The 17,919-nt window shown below is 43.3% G+C and overlaps 2 protein-coding genes across 3 annotated transcripts; one reads left to right on the top strand and one right to left on the bottom strand.

Moving 5' to 3' along the window:
• The first annotated feature begins 227 nt into the window (after window positions 1-227).
• atp6ap1a (ATPase H+ transporting accessory protein 1a) lies at window positions 228-3,798 on the top strand. Its single transcript, XM_053849587.1, has 11 exons — window positions 228-395; window positions 926-1,052; window positions 1,139-1,213; window positions 1,274-1,467; window positions 1,547-1,587; window positions 1,665-1,750; window positions 1,829-1,978; window positions 2,149-2,306; window positions 2,377-2,427; window positions 2,539-2,776; window positions 2,909-3,798. The coding sequence occupies exons 1-11, from the start codon at window positions 265-267 to the stop codon at window positions 3,116-3,118; spliced, it is 1,461 nt and encodes a 486-aa protein (XP_053705562.1). The 5' UTR covers window positions 228-264; the 3' UTR covers window positions 3,119-3,798.
• acss2 (acyl-CoA synthetase short chain family member 2) lies at window positions 2,908-17,314 on the bottom strand. Of its 2 annotated transcripts, XM_053849585.1 has the most exons (19): window positions 16,648-17,314; window positions 15,616-15,811; window positions 12,242-12,333; window positions 11,813-11,916; window positions 11,667-11,739; window positions 10,746-10,821; window positions 10,494-10,599; window positions 10,050-10,097; window positions 8,590-8,727; window positions 7,922-8,092; window positions 7,716-7,849; window positions 7,514-7,646; window positions 7,369-7,425; window positions 7,204-7,284; window positions 7,020-7,128; window positions 6,751-6,819; window positions 6,406-6,582; window positions 6,137-6,211; window positions 2,908-5,922 (listed from the first exon to the last, which is right to left on the bottom strand). In XM_053849585.1, exons 1-19 carry the CDS (start codon window positions 16,772-16,774, stop codon window positions 5,795-5,797), a joined length of 2,094 nt encoding a protein of 697 aa, XP_053705560.1. In that variant the 5' UTR covers window positions 16,775-17,314; the 3' UTR covers window positions 2,908-5,794. The 2 variants fall into 2 exon arrangements, with proteins under 2 accessions (XP_053705560.1, XP_053705561.1); XM_053849586.1 differs by lacking the exon at window positions 10,050-10,097.
• Window positions 17,315-17,919: the final 605 nt, after the last annotated feature.

Genomic DNA, 17,919 nt, shown 5'->3' with positions numbered 1-17,919 from the left:
CATAAATGAAAATAATCGAAGAAGTATCAATAAAAAAAAAGGTTCATTTCAAATTGTTTCCGTAAAATGTCCAAACCCCTGTGTCATGTTATGTAATACGCACCGCCACCAGATTCATACTGGATAATGTTATTGTAATTCGGGAGGAATGAAAGTCTGGATGAAAGAGCGCAACGTCGCCACTGAACGATCACACGTCACAAACAAACCAAGGCTTCATCCGCGGTGACGTCACGTACTCAGGTCGCCAGCTGGACAGTGAAGATGGCGTCGACAGGGACGATGCACCTCCACCGCATCTCCGGGAGCGCGGCCGCGTTTATCGCCGTGTTTGCCTTGTTGAACTCGGCGTCAGGCGAGGAACAAGTGCCCCTAATCCTGTGGACGAGTGCAGGGTGAGGACTCGAACACTACATTTGACATGGTTGCTGCGCTTTCGGCTGGGAAGGTTCCCGGATGTGAGCTGTCCTTGGTAGCGCTTTCTGCTAGCGACGGTGTAATACGGCGCTAATACTCAGCCGTCGGGTGGGAAAGGAGGGTGGTCGTTTTCTGTTTGATATCATCGGAAGCAAACGCTTGTGAGCTCAACAATTCTGCCCTGTAATGTCGCGGCAGCCCCGTTAACTAGCGTCCAGTTAACGGCCTGTAAGCAAACACAGACTTGAGAACATTTATACTCGCACATATTCACACATTCGCCAGTGCATTTTACAAATAAATGCTTCTTTTCATATAAAAAAGGCATGTAATTATGATAGATAAAATCCTTTTTATTACTATGACTATTACTAAAATTATTATAACTGCATTTTTCTTGCACTCTTTTGAGCAGTTCTTTAGCCCAACAATCAATAAAGCATGGAGTGTATTTGAACAATATATTTTTTTTTTCTATGTTCATTGGCTGATTCTCAATCTTCAACAGGATCTCCCTGCCGAGTCAGTTTCCCCCCACGTCTGGCCACATTGTCAGCCAGCAGGAGCTGGTCTCTTACCTGGAAAAAGCTCTGACTGTGGGTCCACAGAATGTGCTTCTGTTTCTTCAAGACAAGGTTAGTGTCCCCGACTGTTCCCAAACAGTCCATTGGTTTGACATATTTGCAGGAGGATGTCGGTCATAAAGTGTGAATTCTTGTAGATGAGTGTGGAGGACTTCACCATGTATGGAGGAGCGTTTGGAAACAAGCAGGACAGTGCGTTCCCCAACCTTGAGGTGAGGTCTTTGCTATAAGCAAACATATTGTCCTCCGTTACTTCAGCTGCTGTGTTGCAGGCTGCTCTGGGCTCCTCATCTGCACCGCTGGTGTTACCTGCTGTGTCTTGGCCAGCGTCCAACGCAGTGATAGGTCAGCTGCAGGACCAACTGGAGACCTCCCCTCTGTACATGGACCCTGAGACGCTGAGCCAGCTGAGGCTGAACGCCTCCTCTCCTGCCTTGTTGGTCTTCAGTTTGCCCTACAGCATTGGGTAAATACACCAAGATCTTAAAGCATCTGAACGTTTAGAACATCTTAGAACAAATGTCTGTAATACACCTGTTTTCCAGCTCTGACATGATGTCCCCTAAAGAGATTCTCAGTGGAAATGGTGAGTTGGACACTGAAGCTCATGAATGCATTTGATTCATGTGCGATGACGGAAAGTGTTTGTGTTTGGGATTTCAGACGAGATGATCGGACAAGTGCTGAGCATCATGAAGGCCCAGTCGGTTCCCTACACAGCCATCTACACCGCCCTGCGTCCCTCCAGGGTGAGTCCTTTGAGATGCTAGCTGAAAATATTTCATCGTTTTGCCACCTGTTTTAGTCACTTCTCTGTGTGCTGACAGGAGGCAGCAGCTCTCTCAGTGGAGGCCGCTGTGGGCGGGGGGCGCGCTCTCCTGCAGTACAGGGGAGGATACAGAGAGAGGGAGAGGGAACGAGAGCGCCAGCGCAAGTTAAAGCAGAGGGCTGGAGTCTATGCGCCGGTGGAGTTTAAGGTGACGCATCGATGTGCCCTGCTCCCATTATTCATTTCAAGAAATCGCATTGCTTTTCATTGCATTTTACTTATGCGAACAGGAGCACGACCGAAAATGAAGAAATGCGCTTCATTCAGCAAGTCTTACCTGGTGGTGCTGGCAGCTTAAGCCTTTCTTTGTGTTCGCAGGAGGGGGACAAGACTTGCATCCTCATGTGGGCTAAAGGGTTGTCGGTGAAAATCCTGCGCAACGGTCGCTGGGAGGAACACGATTTGACCCCGTCCACATTTGGAGAGGCAGTCAGCCCTAAGCTGCACGGGTCCAGCTGTAACAAAACCAAAGCACGGTGAGTTCTGTGAGACACTTGAAGGTTGAAGATTAAAGTTTCTTATTTCTCCACAATTCTTTTTCGCCAGGCTGGTTCTGAATTATGAGAATGTTCTGGGCCACCGCAGCTTCAAACTAACGTGAGTTTCTGCTTCTTTTTTTCTCTCCATAATTTATTGTAAAAACAAGGCTTATGTTTAGGTTTCCCACTGAAGACTCACACAATACTAAGTGCTAATGTTTGTGTGCAGCTTTGCAATGAGTCAGCGTCACTACACGGTGTCTGCACGTCGCTGGTTCACCCTCGACACGCTTGAGCTGGCCTACGACAACATGAAAGCCACCTTTAACGGCAGCAGGAACATCTACGCTCCAGCCGAGTACTCCTACCGCTGCCAGTCGCTCAGCAGTTTCCGCTGGCCTCTTCTTGTTCCTCACTCACCCAAAGACGCAGCCAACCAGTGGAGGGTGGCTATTGAAGACTTCCAGGTTAGACATGTCAGATTTCACACATTCACACTAAGAAGAAAAAAACAAAATATGCACATGTCAAGAGCTCATCCTGACAAAATGCATCCGACTGTCGAAGTTACCTCACACCGTTCTCTTTCTTGCCCACAGATCCAAGGTTTTAACGTCTCGGGCGGCGAGTTCTCGTACGCCAGCGACTGCGCCGGCTTCTTCTCTCCTGGGATCTGGATGGGGCTGCTGACCAGCCTCCTCATGGTCCTCGTGCTCACCTACGGCCTGCACATGATCATGCAGCTCCGCACGATGGACCGCTTTGATGACCCCAAAGGCCCGGCCATCTCTGTGCCCCAGAATGAGTAGCACAGCGAAATAGCCATCATTTCAGGGGGAAAGGGACAGTTTCACCATCATCGGGTTGCATCATCAGGTTTGTTGTTTTCTAGTATTCTGCAACAAACATGTTTCAAAGTCAAGCAACATTATTTATTGAACAAACACAAACTTATCACTAATTTCACCCCAGTCTACATGAGAAAGGTGGAACTGTACATAGAGCAACAGAAGACATATTTATTTGTGAAATGTGTGTGTGTGAAAGTGTTGAGTCGTATACAGCAGCATAAATGGAACACTTCCAGTGGCCGAGGAACGAGAGGTTAAATCCCTCTGTTTACAATTGAGAGGAGAACAAGAGGTTTGAATATGGCAGCCAGACCAGGAAATATCTCCTTCCATCCTTGCCCATTCAGCTCCACTGATATCAGCCAGAACTCACCAGAACTGATCAAGCCTTTGCTTTGACTATGACCTAGTCCGGTTGCCATATTCAGACCTGTTGTTGCGTGGTGACCCGGATAACTGAGCTCCCTCACCAAAAGATTGAGAGGAGACAGAAGTCGTATAATAGATGTGAAACTCATGTGCACTGAAACATGTGAAATCATTCTGTGTGTTTATCTGTGTTGTTGAATGACTTGTAGTGAAGGCTCGTGTTGTGTGTTTGGCTGACGTAACCCAATAAAACCGCGTCATGACCCGTTTACTCTTTTGTCCTCTTTCAAATAACATACATCGTGTCAAGTGGTGATGGCTCTGATCAGAGAACTTGATGCAGTACTAAGGCAACATATGCACATGAGAGGTCATCATGAGGATACTTCTAAGATGTATCTGATATAAGAGTGACATACGGTCAGAAAACCGTGTGAACCAAAGATGACAAGCAAAAGAAAATGAATAATTAACTGTAGTCACTAGCAATTTATTAATAAGTATTAATTTATTAGTAATTAAGTTAAGTCATTAATTGTCATTTCAAAAAACGTAATTTTTATGAAGCAAACAAAGTGAATAGAATAAAAAATATGAAGAAATAACACATATGTAAATATAAAAATCAATATATCAGACAATGTATTTTTTTGAATAATATTGACACGCATAACCACTGAATATATACCAAAATATGATTAAAATATTGCTTTATATATTTACATTGGAAAAGAAAATCCAGGTGGAGTAGTTACAGCTATAAGGCCTGTTATTGCGGTTGTTGTCATTAACTTTAACATCTATCCTCTCTTTGGTCAGTGCAAAAAGCCAATTCAGCATCACACTCAAACACCTGATGCGAGGATCAGAGGTCCATGATGAACACATGAATATATGGAGGCAGAAATTGCAGATCAGAGCACATCTCAGTGCGTAGCCGAGTAAGAAACCAGTCTCAGTCTGTGTTGGGAATATTCATCAGGGTGATATTCACAGGGCTCATTTATCTGACCTTGATTTAAATACTCACCTGTCAGACTCCTGAATGTCTTAATTTCAGCTTCAAAGCTCTTGAAATTCTTTTGATAGCTAGTGACCACTGCTAACTAGGAAAACAAAACAAAACAGAACAGAGCTGTAGTACCTGCAGCCATCAGCAGGGCTCCATGACGTTTGGGAATAGCGTTTGAATAGGACACAGAACAAATGTTTGACTTGCTCATTCTCACCAGCATCTTTCCTTCCTTCACTAAGCTGACGGGAGTTCAAAAGCACTCTGGCAGATTAGCTCACCTAAATGAGAGGAGCGGCTCAAGTCATCGGCACAAGAACAAGCAACATTCAAGTCAATAACAGACTTTCTTTTGACAAATCCATGATTTAAATTCATCTCATTAACATACACTGACCCAAAACAATTAAAAGGAGCAGACAGAGGATAAAGGAGCAGTAGTCGTTCAGTTTTGTTTACAGGGACAGAAAGACCAAAAACACAAAAGTAGAAATGCAATTACAGGTCGACAAAACATGAATCCTGAATATAACATTGCAAACACCTCAGATCCAGATCATCTTGGCACACAGACACCAATACTTCAGGGATAAATCTATAGCCGTTCAAATTCTAAATCAGGCCTAAGGTTTCGATTTTCACACAGCAGACTTGCACAGTAGTTTCAATTGTACCTTCAATAACTGCGAAGAGGGGAATTTAGTGAAATGCTTCAACATGAGGTGTACCTGCCTGACAAGGTAGAAGAAGCTGTCGTTCCACAGTTTTTCAGGAAATTTACATCATATGTTTAAAAAAAAAAAAAAAAAAAATTGCAGAAATCTACCTTTAACAAAACAACACTGAGAAGTTTTTGGATTCTGGATGACAGCTTTCCCCACACCTTGATGGGGAGGAGGTATGCTGAAGACTGCACTTGACATGAGATCGTAGAAAAAGTGTCACAAAATAATGATTTACCGTGAAGCAGAAAGCAAAATGAAGTCGCCAGCCTGCCCCGTTACCTGAACAGAATTAGGAATCTAGTAGGCTTGATAAAATATTTGATGAGTACGAAGCACCCTAAGAGTTAAACAGTCGCTTTCCTGGAGAGTTTGTGAAAGGAGAGCGGGGGGCAGTGAGAGGAACTCATCCGCCTCAGGAGCCAAAGACTTTTTATTGACCAAGCACATGAGTTTCGTCCTCCAGCTTCTTCTCCCTTTTCCCGGGTGGTGAGTGGCACAATGACACGCCGCGATCGGTCACGACCACCGTCACACCGATGTACAGCACCTGTTCTTGAAAAGTTGGTCGACAACTGATGAGTCAGCGAGTGTGGATATGTCGCCGAGGTCCCTCTCGTCACAGGCAATTTTTCGAAGCACTCGTCGCATGATTTTTCCTGCAAACAAGAATAAGACGTCGAACTCTTGACAGCTCAGATCAAACACCTGGTACAAACTGTATAGCAATGGAGTAGCCGAAGCTGCAGTTTGGAGCAGCAGAAAGGCTTCTCTGTTACATTCAAGACGTGCTGATGATCGGGTTACGCTAAACAGAACCAGGAAGTGTAAACAATTGAAACCAAACACTCAAACCCATCACTTTCTTCTCACCTGATCTGGTCTTGGGAAGTCCAGGAGCATCCTGGATATAATCCGGTGTCGCAATGGCACCGATCTTCTCCCTCACTGGAATGAGACAACAAGAAATCCATTATTGTCAGAAAAGCTGAGTTTGCATGCCGTGAAAAAAACAAAAACAAAATAAGGATTATGATTTGCAAAGTGGTGGTCAGTGGACAAAAATGTTTTGACATCCGTTTAACTGAATGTGCGCTCACCACACGGGCTCCGATGTTTTAGCGGACTTTAACACAAGTTACCTTGTTTTCTGAGCTCGGCCTCCAGCGTGCGATTAAATGTCACTCCTTCATTGAGCGTCACAAAGCAGTACAAGCTTTCTCCTTTGACAGGATGAGGCCTGCCCACCACAGCGGCCTCCGCGACAGCATCATGCTCCACGAGAGCTGACTCCACCTCTGCGGTGCTCAACAAGTGACCTGGAGGGGGGGGGGGGAAATATGTTCAACACATAACAGAGGCATTTTAAGTGTGAGGCGGGCCTCCCCTGGGGGGGACTTCTGGAGAGGCACAGAAATGTATGAAGCTAAATGTATTCCAAGTTTCTTAAAACACAGAAAAGATCAACGCCCTTAAGCCTGTCTCACCTGAAACATTCAACATGTCGTCTATTCTGCCGGTTATCCAGTAGTAGCCATCCTTGTCTCGTCGACAGCCTGCAGGAGAATACAAATAAATGATCTGACTGAAAACAAAATGAATACAATTTTAAAAAATGGTGGAAAAATTCCAATTTTGGTGGGTACTAGAAATAATAACCATCAACCACATTGATCTTTAATGGCAAATTTACTTGAAAAAGACGAAAAACCCACAACACAATGGCCACAGAGTGAAAAACTACATCAGTTCTCACCATCCCCGGTCACATAGTATCCTGGGAACTTCTTGAAGTAGGTGGCTTCAAACCTGGGGTGGTTCCCGTACACCGTCCTCATCATGCTGGGCCATGGCTGCTTAAAAACCTGAGGCGCAGAAATGTTGAATGTAAAGCATCAGCCTACTTTTGAATACCAAATACTGGATTATGAAATACCAACCAGGTATCCTTCACTTGGACCTTCCAACTCTTCTCCTGACTCATTCAAGATGGCCGGCACCACCCCAAAGAACGGAAATGTCTGATGAGCAGTGCAGAGTTGGAAATATTATCATTTGATGTCCATTATTTGAGGAAACATCATGGATGGCAAGTTTTGACTCACAGCAGATCCGGGTTTCATGGGAGTGGCGGCAGGTAGAGGGGTCAGCACGTGTCCCCCCTGAAACAGAGAAAGCCCCGTCAGATGCTATACACCATCTGTCCTCCAGGGGGAAGCACACACAAATTTTGGAAGAATAATTCCTTACCGTTTCAGTCTGCCAGAAGGTGTCAACAATTGGACACCTCTTCTCCCCAACCACGTTGTAGTACCACTGCCAGGCCTCTGGGTTGATGGGCTCTCCAACAGTGCCCAGCACTTTAAGAGAGTCGCGTTTATACCTGCGCACAGCAGAGAAACATTTTTAAAACGATTGTGTAACAGAAAATCTAGGCCATTCAGTGACTCACTTCTGCACTGGCTCGGGCCCATACTTCATCAGCATTCGGATGGCAGTGGGGGCGGTGTAGAACTTTGTGACCTGGTATTTGTCAACTATCTCCCACATGCGACCAACATCTGGGTAGGTAGGCAGCCCCTCAAACTGGAACAGAAAGATTGTGCGATTTAGAAACGGACCATGAGACAGGAAGCTCAGAAGATTACTCTGAATTACCAGGACACTGGTGGCGCCGTTGGCGAGTGGTCCATAGGTGATGTAGGAGTGTCCTGTGATCCAGCCGATGTCTGCTGTGCACCAGTAGATGTCGTCAGGCTGATGGTCAAAGACCAGCTTAAAGGTGGTGGCGGTGAAGAGCATGTAGCCACTGACTGAGTGCAGGACACCCTGGAGAACCAGAGACCAAAGACTTGATGGAACAGGACAACTTTAGATGCCAGGTGGGATTGGAACACAATGGGTCATCAATTGTAATATTTCAATCACTCCAGAATGGTCCGTAAAGACAGTGATCTTTGTCCATGACGTTGAAAAGTGGAAGCTTCGATGGTTGATGACTCAAGACTAGTCACATCGATAACACCCTGTCAGATCACCAGTTCTGCATCCATATGCTTGAGGAACGGTTCATTTGTCTATATGTTGCAGTCACAAAGGTGTTACAAAATATTTGAATGGATAAGAAATAGGTGATGAAATATTTGCAAAACAAGAAACAAATGTTTCACCTGTACATCTGGAAAACACCGGATCAGGGCAAACACTTTTCTTTAGAAGTAGCAGACGGTTCTGGACCAGATGGCACCACCCCTCCCCGCCCCCCCACCGATGAACTGTTATTTATATAAAGTACCTCCTTGCAAATGTTTCTAAGAAGCACCAACCTTGGGTTTGCCAGTGGAGCCACTGGTGTAAAGGATGAACAGAGGATCTTCTGACTCGCACCACTCAGGCTCACACTCATCCGACGCATCACGCATTAGCGTGTGCCAACACAAATCCACCTCAGGATTCCATGAAACCTGGGAGAGAAACAACGTCAGCAAAGTTACAGCTCCTAAAAACAGCAGCAGTAAACCATTTCTTTGTATTGTAAGAGAGAGAAGCAGGTTAGTTTGGTGTTCTAGGGAAAGAAAGTGGAAAGAGAAATGACGTAAGACTTCAGTCGAAGAAAACTTGTGACATCGCCGCTGTAACTTTACACAATACTACACAGAAAAGATAAGATTAATCACTAAGATAAATATGCATTTCTAGGAGAAAAGATAAGACAAACATGGATGTTTGTGTGGAAGTGAATCAGCAGAATCCTGGCGGTTACTTTACAGCGCACTTTTCCTTTTAAACTAATGAGAAAGCCTGATGCATAAATCTAATTATTCAAAAGGAGCATAAAGCAATCAAGCGGTAAATCTGCCTCGACATTTATTGACACGAGTTACCCTGTTGCCATGGTGATAAAGGCACAGTCCTGAAACACAATTAGTTCTTTATTTCAGAGGTCATTTTGAATTAAACCACCGCTTTGCATGATCAGAATCACACTAGTACTGAAGTCTAAAGACCAAAGCCAAATCGTACGCTCTGTTGCCGCGGGTCAGGCCGACCCAGAAAGATAATGCATCTATATGATGCAACGCTGGCGAGCGCCGAGAGCCATGAGGCTGCAGGTGACGAGACAAAACACATATATTTTGGTAACCAGCATTGACAGTAACATGAGCTAAATGGATTTGAATAAAGCAGCTATGTAAATGAAGGATAGACACAGAAAAGTTGAATATTGTTAACATCCGTGAAAACACATATCCACAACAACTTTATGTTAAGGGACAAACAGCATCTAAAGACAGGTTCTTTGCTACGACAAAAGTTCCGTTACACGTGTACGAGCACAACAGGAAGTGAGAAAACGGTGTTAATTGATGTCAACAGTGTGAGAATTTGCTTTTTTTTAGTCTTGACAACTTTGACACTGATCATTTGGAAACTTAAGCAAGGATCTTTCTTTCAGGGAATACTCAAAATGGTCTTGTTAGTCCTAACAACTCAGATGAGGCTCCTTGCGTGTTCACAAATGAGTTCAGCGTCATAGCTGAAACAAACAGCTGCTGTTTCCAGGTAAAAATAACTCGGGTTCCACCCAATTATTTAATGTTTGATCTGCTGTGATCACTTTCACAAAATACTGACATGCAAAAGCATTATGGAAAAATTGATTGCTAAAAAACATTATTATTTTTACCATTCAGCAGTGTTATGGCAAATTCTGTTGAAGAGCGAATCTCCCCTTTAGGAAGCAAAACAAAACGTTACAGGGATTTAGTCGAGGGGTGAAAAATACCTGCGGCACCGGGCGAGCTTTCTTTACTCTCTCTGTCTTTTTCCCTTGCTGGATGAGAGCGAAGAAAGGAGGGGAGCAGGAGCAGGAAGGAAACGTTAATGGGGGGATAAATATATCATGGAAAAACCCAAATTATGAACAACCCAAACAAAGGCGTCAAGACAGATGAGAAAGCAGGAGTAGCAATGACAACAGAAGTTAGGAAATGGAAAAATATTTTAAGAAGTCTTGGTGAGGAATAATTCTAAACAACCTTCCCACCCAAATATATTGGAATAATCCTCATAATATCTCATTAAGCATCGTAACATTCCACATTTGACATGCAAAACAGCTGGACAGGAATAATCAATTACTAAAAAAGACTTCATAAAAGACACTTGTCCATGCAGGCCGATATAACAACAGCATTTGACTTGTCTTTAGGTGAAGTGTGGCCTCTACCTGCAGGTCGGGGCAGGGCCGCTTTGACGGAGGAGACTGAGAACCCAGAGGAGACTCTTCTACAGACAAGTGTTTCAGCATAATGCACTTGCGAACTGGGAACCCCCTGAAATGAATACATCTCCGTTAATCCCATAAAGAATAATATGGATGTGCCATTCAATAACATGCAAACCCTGACAATATTTGCTAAGTCATAAAAACTATCCTCATCACAGTAATGCTCACATGCTGTCTGTGTTTGTGTCTTACTTGTCTCTGCATTTCTGAAGAGCTTCATCAGCTAAAAGCTTCAAGTTGATCAGCTTATCTCCTCGGTAGAAGCCATCTGAAGGGAGGAGGAATTAAGACAGATGAACAAAGAGTGGCGGGTCCAACAAAGAGAAACAATGGCAGATGTACTGCTTAATATAAACATAACCAGCCCAAATGACTCACTGTAATGGCTCCTTTTTTCCCTTGTCCTGCTTATGCTGATGTTATTAACCATGGGGCTGTGCACCGTGTCTCTAGCGCCGACTTATATAATTGTGTTTGGTTTGGATGTTGGCGCGTGATTGAGAGCAGGATGCTCTTGCCACCAAGGCTAATTCTGTTTGTGAAATCATCCATGTCCCAGCTAATTCAATTAACATCCTGTGATATTAAAGCCTACTCCCAGGTGCCCCGACTGCAACATGTAATTTGCTTCCTGTATTTGTAAAAAAAATAGTTGACAAGTATGACATTATCAGATTGTATTCAAGAGACAAAAACCTAACAGCACATCTTTTTTGGGATGGTCCCCATTAATTGAATCATGCAGAAGATGAACAGGTGTCAGAGCAAAGCCATAATCTGGATATCATCACCTTGCGGCTTTGCTAGGACTGGGTGAAAAATGCAGAATGAAATTAGCTTTTGGAGATTGAGCAATTCTACTACTACGCCAGTAGAACGCAATGCTTGACATCACATGAAACATGAGCCAAGTTTCTAGTTTGAGTGTGGAGATAAACATTCATTTCAGTTGGAAGGAGCAGAGTATTTTGAATGTAATCAATCTGGTTAGCATCAAAAGTGCTGATAAGTTTTCTTTCTTGGCAGTTGATTTTCATCTTCCATGTGGTCACAAGTTACCAGTTTTTATTCTTATACAGTGTTTGCAGAACTGAGGTGTAACATGAAACGCACCAGCTGTGATGAGAAGTGAACACTGGGAGTCCATAATCCTCTCACAGAGCGACTCGGCAGAAAAGCCAGCAAACTGCAAACACAAAGAGATGCGTTAAAAAAACAAAAAGTAAAAAAAAAAGCAACTACATCATAGTTTGACATACCACAATCGAGTGAACTGCACCGATGCGGACGCACGCCAACATGGCAACCACCAGCTCAACCACCATGGGCATGTAAATGGACACCCGGTCACCTTTTTTAACTCCTGAAAAGTGAAGACAAACAGACAATGACACAAATTTAAAGCTATGGTTTCCATCCAGCCACAAAACAGAGAATCATTTATTACGGCTTTGTAATGCAGCACTTTTAATGTCAATTTATCATGAAATGACAAATATACAAGTTGTTTAAAAGCTACTAAACCTAATAATCCTGCAAGACATAAATTGAAATATATCTTCACTTACATTTACCCAATTAAACAAAATTATTCTCCAGTGCTTTTGCTCTGATGAATGCATTTTCTTTAGAAATTCGTGTTGTCATGTTTTCATGAACGAAGAGGAATGAACAAGACCCAAACTCACCCTGCGACTTGAGGACGTTGGAAAACTGACAGACTCTCTGCAGCAGCTCTCTGTAGGTCACTGTCAACTCATCGCCAGGGTCATTGCCTTCCCTAGGAGAAACATTCCAACTCAAACACCTAGATTTGCAGCTTTCAACAGCACTGATTGAACAAATACGTTTTGGCTGATTGAACAGTAGTGCTTACTGACAACATTCAAAATCAACAACAAAAAAAAAACCTGACTAAAACGTAGTCAAATGAGAATTCAACTACTGACTCACTAGATAAACTCTGACTACAGGTTTTGTAACGTCTCTAATACTGTGCTGGGGATGAATTGTTTGCATTTGAACCATTTTGTTTTTGTCTGGAAAATGTGACAATTTTAAATGAGGGTACCAGCTCAGAAAGTGACGCAGCCCATGGTACAAGGACATGTACCAAATAAAACAGTCTCTGGCAGAGGACGGAATCTGATTGGACAGGGGTGTCTCTCCGGATTATTGAATGTATTTAGCTTTAAAAGTGAAGGGCAGCCAGGCTGCCCGTCTGCGTTAGACTTTGGAGATGTTGACATGCAGTCAAGACAAAAGAACCAAAAAAAAAGCAGTGGATTTGAGATGCATTGAGAACGCTTGATTTTAAAAACATTGTGCAACAACATGTAACTTCAATTTGCAGAGAAAGAGTTTAAAAAAGAAAAAGCTATCAATAATCAGGTGCACACATTATTGTACTGCAGAAACCAGTATGGAGGCAGGAAATTTATGCAAAAGTCTCCTAGCGCAGCAGCACTGAGTTAGCACTTCAGAGCACCCAAGGGAGAAATTGAACCAAGGACAAGCCAGAGTGACCAGTGATTTTCATTTAGAGCCCAAGAAGGAGGCAGAATAACTTGCAGCTGATAATGGAGAAATTCACTTAGGGACATGAGCAGAAGAAGCTCTAACGTTGAATTGCCAACGGTCTAATGGTGAAAAAGGACCAGAATAGAAACAAGTTCTGAGAGAAACAGAACGACAGACACTCTAACTGACTGGAAGGCTCTGGCTCTAAGGTTCTGTATTCTTTATCTCAAACTATTTAGCAATTCTGCAACCTGTCTGGTCGCATCACTTCACTGAAATGGGTCTTAGATTTTCAGATTGAGCCATTTCAAAAAGCTCAGTGGACTTTTATAGCCTCAATAAGGAAAAGGGAATTGAGTGATGCAAACTAAAGGTGGACACTTCTGAAGTTGCTACATCAGAGTCTAATTACATGTAATACAGAGGCAATGACAAGGGAGATAAGGACAGGCTTCTGTTTCAGAAGGACGGTGTTTAAATCCATTTGAACACAAACCCCAATAACATTTCTAAATGAAATATAACTGCTGGATAAAAAGGTACAACATGTAGGAAAGTAACTCAACACGGTAGTTGAGTTGAGGGTGTTGTGCCCTGCTAGTGCCGGATCTTCTCGCAAATAAGTAGCCTTAAATACACAGCACACTTTGGAGAACAAAGTCCAGTTATGACGAGTCTTCGGGAGTGAACAAAATAATAAATAAAAATTGGAACTCTTATCTTGGGACTTATTAAGTAGTGGATAACGTTTCCTCAGTTAAACCACTTCATGCATCCTTCAAAACAAAGTTAATGTATGGGGCATTCGAAATTGAGCAGCCTCCACACGTGTGAACTCAGAATTGACCTCTAGGGGGAAGCAGCTGTGTGACTGGAAGTCACCAACTGAATGCAAGAAAAAAATCCTTCTTCCATGACGTTTTTATCATGTCTAGTCCGTTACCTGCTGCTCTTTGCTCTCCCCAGAAGTTAGTTGCCTGGAGAATAGAGTGATTTGCACTCCTTAAAGTGTTGATGTAGAGCATTTCTCCACCTGAACATTAACAAATCAGAACAGCCCGAAGGGAGCTAAACCTTGCGCAATATTTTCCACATAAGCTAGAAAGATTCGCTGAACAAATCTACTGTTTGGGACCAAAGTTATTTTTCTGGAATTTAATGATGAGCCAAACCTTGCTGTGGGGTGAATACCTGTTTGAAACGAGTGGTGCAGATGAATGCATGCGAGTGTGTAAAACCTAGGTGTGGTGCCTGCCGTCCTGTTTGGCACGGACTCAGAAAGTAAAAGTTTACACTCATTTCCGTGTAATAAAATCAAGAACAGTCTTTGGTGGACGACCGGATTTTTGCAGACATAAACGCTGTGAGACTTAAAAGTGATAACAAAAACACAACCATTAATCATTCAATTCAGTCCACAGACAGATCTTAGTAAGAAGCAATAATAGCAAGCACAAACACTTGCCTATAAATACACAGCAGGCGGTGAAAACTTAAGGTATCAAATATCCTCCTGACTAACACTTTGATTCCCCCATGAGCAGAATCTTGGGGGCAGACTAGTTCAAAATAGACGGCACAGGCTAACTATGATTTTTAGCATGATTATAAGCTCTATGCGACTGAGACAGTGGGGGTGCTGTTTGAAAATGGGCCCTTGTTACACACAGTTTGGAAGGCGCTGTATGTGTGAAAAACACAGAGACAAAAGGCAAGTCCCATGTGAAGAGACACATTTCTATTCTAATCTAGAATATATACCACAAACGTGGTATGGTACTACATGCACGTGGGTAAAAACTTGTTTGACCAGAAAGGAGTTTCCCAAAAATTGTGGCAATACAAGTAGATCAGCGCAACATTCACACAATAGTTAGAGTGCGCAGTGAAAGAAAAGCAGTGGAAGAAAGCCTGAAGGTGAAACACCACTATCATGAAATGCTCTTAAAGGGAAGATACATGTTTTCCCCTTTGAATTCTATTTTTATGAGGCTGTTTTGTAAACAAGCTCCTTTTTTACTCACACCAGATACTAACAGAGTGGAGCTAATTGAAACAGGAAAAAACAAGATATTTTGTCAAGTGCTGATGGAGAGGAAGCTGATTTGATAACTTCAATAATACAGGTGATATCTTTGACAGTCCGATGGAATCACTTTATAGTATATACAACATATAATGTACAACATTCAGTGCAATGGTGATATTCAGAAACTGTGAAAAGAGATGAGTGAGGGGGCAGAGAAAGCTGAATGGTAAGCAAGAGGGGGAAACTAGCAAAACCCAAGTATGCAAGAAAGACAAAGGGGAGGGAAGGACAGCAGGGCCATTCATCTGATCTGTTGGTATTCAATCCTATTATTGTGCTCACTGAGACACAACCCCCCCCCCCACAAAGAGCCTATAACAATCTTAGAGAGGTCCTCTCAGTTCAAATTTTACACTTCTCTCTCTGACAAAACAAAAAGGCACACGTTTGAATTTTCTTACTTGTCTGAGTGAATAGAAATGTGTCTGAAAATAAACAAATTCCCATGCTTACCAGTGGAAAGCCACTTTATCACCCAGTTTCCTTTCATGGACATTGTAGTCCAGCAGGTTGTAGCAGATATTGGTGGTGGCTCCCTCCATGAATTTGATGAAGATTTCCCCCTTGGTCACGTCCATGTTGTAATCCAGGAACGGACCACTGTGTTTGGTCTTCCAGAAGAAGTCTTTGGCAATGTCACCCCAGAACTCTGGACAAAGAGAGGATTGAGAGCGATATTAAGATTCAGTGCAAAAAGACAGCGGTGGAGTAAGCAGTATACAACTTTAATGGCCAGAGGACATTTCAGAGCAGCATTTAAAGACAAAAGGATGTTAAAATTCCCAACATATATTGTACCAAATTTAGAAAGAGACTGCGTTTCAAAATGTCACAGGTGGAAAACATGTCGGGAGATATTAACCATGATCTTACTTATAAATAAAGGAAATTACTAAGTGGTCAATCAATTATCGACATGCTGAGGATGTGGACGTCAAGAATCTTGGAGCAAACATAAAACATAAGGGAGTAGTGGACTATATTTAAAAAATATTTACTAAAAATATTTTTATTCGGGTCAGAAAAGAGCAGCTGAAAAGCCACTCTGTAAGTGAAAGAAGGTGCATGTCAGTGAAAGCATGAGCACTTATCAAGTTATGCTGCTTTACTGGTTTCACCATATCCAGAGATCAATTGGCTTTACAGTAGAAGTACAGGCTCTCAGTGTAAAGCAGGCACCAGACACAGTTTTGACGAAGCTCAAATATTGAATCAGAGCTCACAAAGATTGCAGCTTAAAATGTGCTCAAATTTGGTTTTGCCTAACTTTGCGATTGAATATCTATATTAGAATAAGTTCCTATTAATAAAAAAAGTAATTCGGGTGCAAACACAAATCAAAGAATTAGGTTTTATACAAAGGTCATGGCTGACTTGACAGCCAAGCCACCTTTTGTTCCAGTTATTACAGAGGAAGATCAATGCGTGGAACAACATACTGTATGTGACAATGCATCTCGAGGTATAAGCTACAGCAGGATTTACCGTCCGGACTCTCAATAGACTTCATGTAAAGCTCCTTGTATTTCTCAAAAGTGGGGATGTGAGCCTCCTTCTGCAACTCCTGGCATCCATAGAAGACGTCGTCTTCTGGGGCTTTGTCGGGAATCATTGTGTTTCTTGAATATATTCCAGACCAGCAAAAACACCTGGCGATTGCGAGCGAGCCTCGTCTGGGCCAAGTGATCGATCAGCGCTCGAGGACGGGCCAGCAGGCTGGACTGGTGCTGCGGCAGCGGGCAGCACAATGAAGCCCCGCGGCTCACCAATAGCAGCCAACTTCACACGCGCGCCCTGGCCTAGCACACCGTATGTGCACTGCCCACCAGCCTTGCATGCAGAGGTCCAGGTGCAGCTGAAGGGTCGGTCTTTGATGAGGATATCCTTGTGTTGGTCCAACTTAAGGACGTCGCCAACCAGTGCTAAGCTAACGGGCTAAGCTAACCCGAAAGAGGGGGTCAGTTCAAAGCCCCGTCTTATTTCCTGGGGCGCTTTGCGCGGTTAAAAACACAGATTTAAAACGCCTTTCACTTTGCAATGTCGTATAAAAGCGTCTCGGAGACGGGAGGAGAAAGGCTCGGCTTCAAGAGCGACAAATGCACTGCTACTTCTGCGGGACATGAGAGCAAGCGTGTGGCAGCAGCAGCCAATCAGCGCCCGTGGGGCGTTCACGGACTCCTTTGAGGTCCGACAGGAGAAGGCGCGCGTGTTGCCTTCGGGTTCTCAAGCAAATACAGGTCAAATTCATTGTAAGTATCTTAGCTTCTTAAAAGGTTGCTTTATTGTACTCCCGCCCCGGATAGAATGAGATGTGTTCCATGGCAGAGTTTGACCCAGGAGACTTAGATAACGTTTGACTATTGGCTGACCATCTGGACCAAGGCAACCAGAACTAACTGTGGTCCCAAGAGTGGCCCGGGAGAGATGTCATGTTCTCCCCATCCTGCACCTGGCCCCCTCCTCGCCTCACTACTGGACATGTCTTGGACTCTTTTATGGCCCTCCGACTCCACTGGCGTATTCTTCTGCAGTATAAAACGCTCTCAACTTGCACCAGGTTGAGAATCACACCCTATATCGGGCAATACTCAAGCATACGGAATGACATTTAGGAATATTAAAATATTCTGCTTTTAAATATGGACACTTAAAAGGGTGTATCACATGAGTCATAAAGCTGTAAAAGCATGAAAGTGTCTTGCAGTGCACTCTCTCTTCATCTCATGACTCTTATCTATAACTAGAACAGATAACAGA

Source organism: Synchiropus splendidus, chromosome 18, assembly GCF_027744825.2.
Source record: "Synchiropus splendidus isolate RoL2022-P1 chromosome 18, RoL_Sspl_1.0, whole genome shotgun sequence".
NCBI classification, from domain to species: Eukaryota; Metazoa; Chordata; class Actinopteri; order Syngnathiformes; family Callionymidae; genus Synchiropus; species Synchiropus splendidus.
Note: the sequence above shows the minus strand (reverse complement) of the source record. Positions and strands in the feature narration are given on the sequence as shown.

Bases quoted from the DNA above. Each gene is read 5' to 3' on its own strand.
- atp6ap1a (XM_053849587.1), top strand. From the start codon at position 265: ATGGCGTCGACAGGGACGATGCACCTCCACCGCATCTCCGGGAGCGCG. The intron at 396-925 runs GTGAGGACTCGA...AATCTTCAACAG, and splicing joins ATCCTGTGGACGAGTGCAGG to GATCTCCCTGCCGAGTCAGT. The intron at 1,588-1,664 runs GTGAGTTGGACA...TTGGGATTTCAG, and splicing joins AGAGATTCTCAGTGGAAATG to ACGAGATGATCGGACAAGTG.
- acss2 (XM_053849585.1), bottom strand. From the start codon at position 16,774: ATGATTCCCGACAAAGCCCCAGAAGACGACGTCTTCTATGGATGCCAG. The intron at 8,728-10,049 runs GTATTTTTCACC...TTTCTCTCCCAG, and splicing joins AAGCTCGCCCGGTGCCGCAG to GTTTCATGGAATCCTGAGGT. The intron at 6,212-6,405 runs GTAACTTGTGTT...GTCTCATTCCAG, and splicing joins GGCCGAGCTCAGAAAACAAG to TGAGGGAGAAGATCGGTGCC.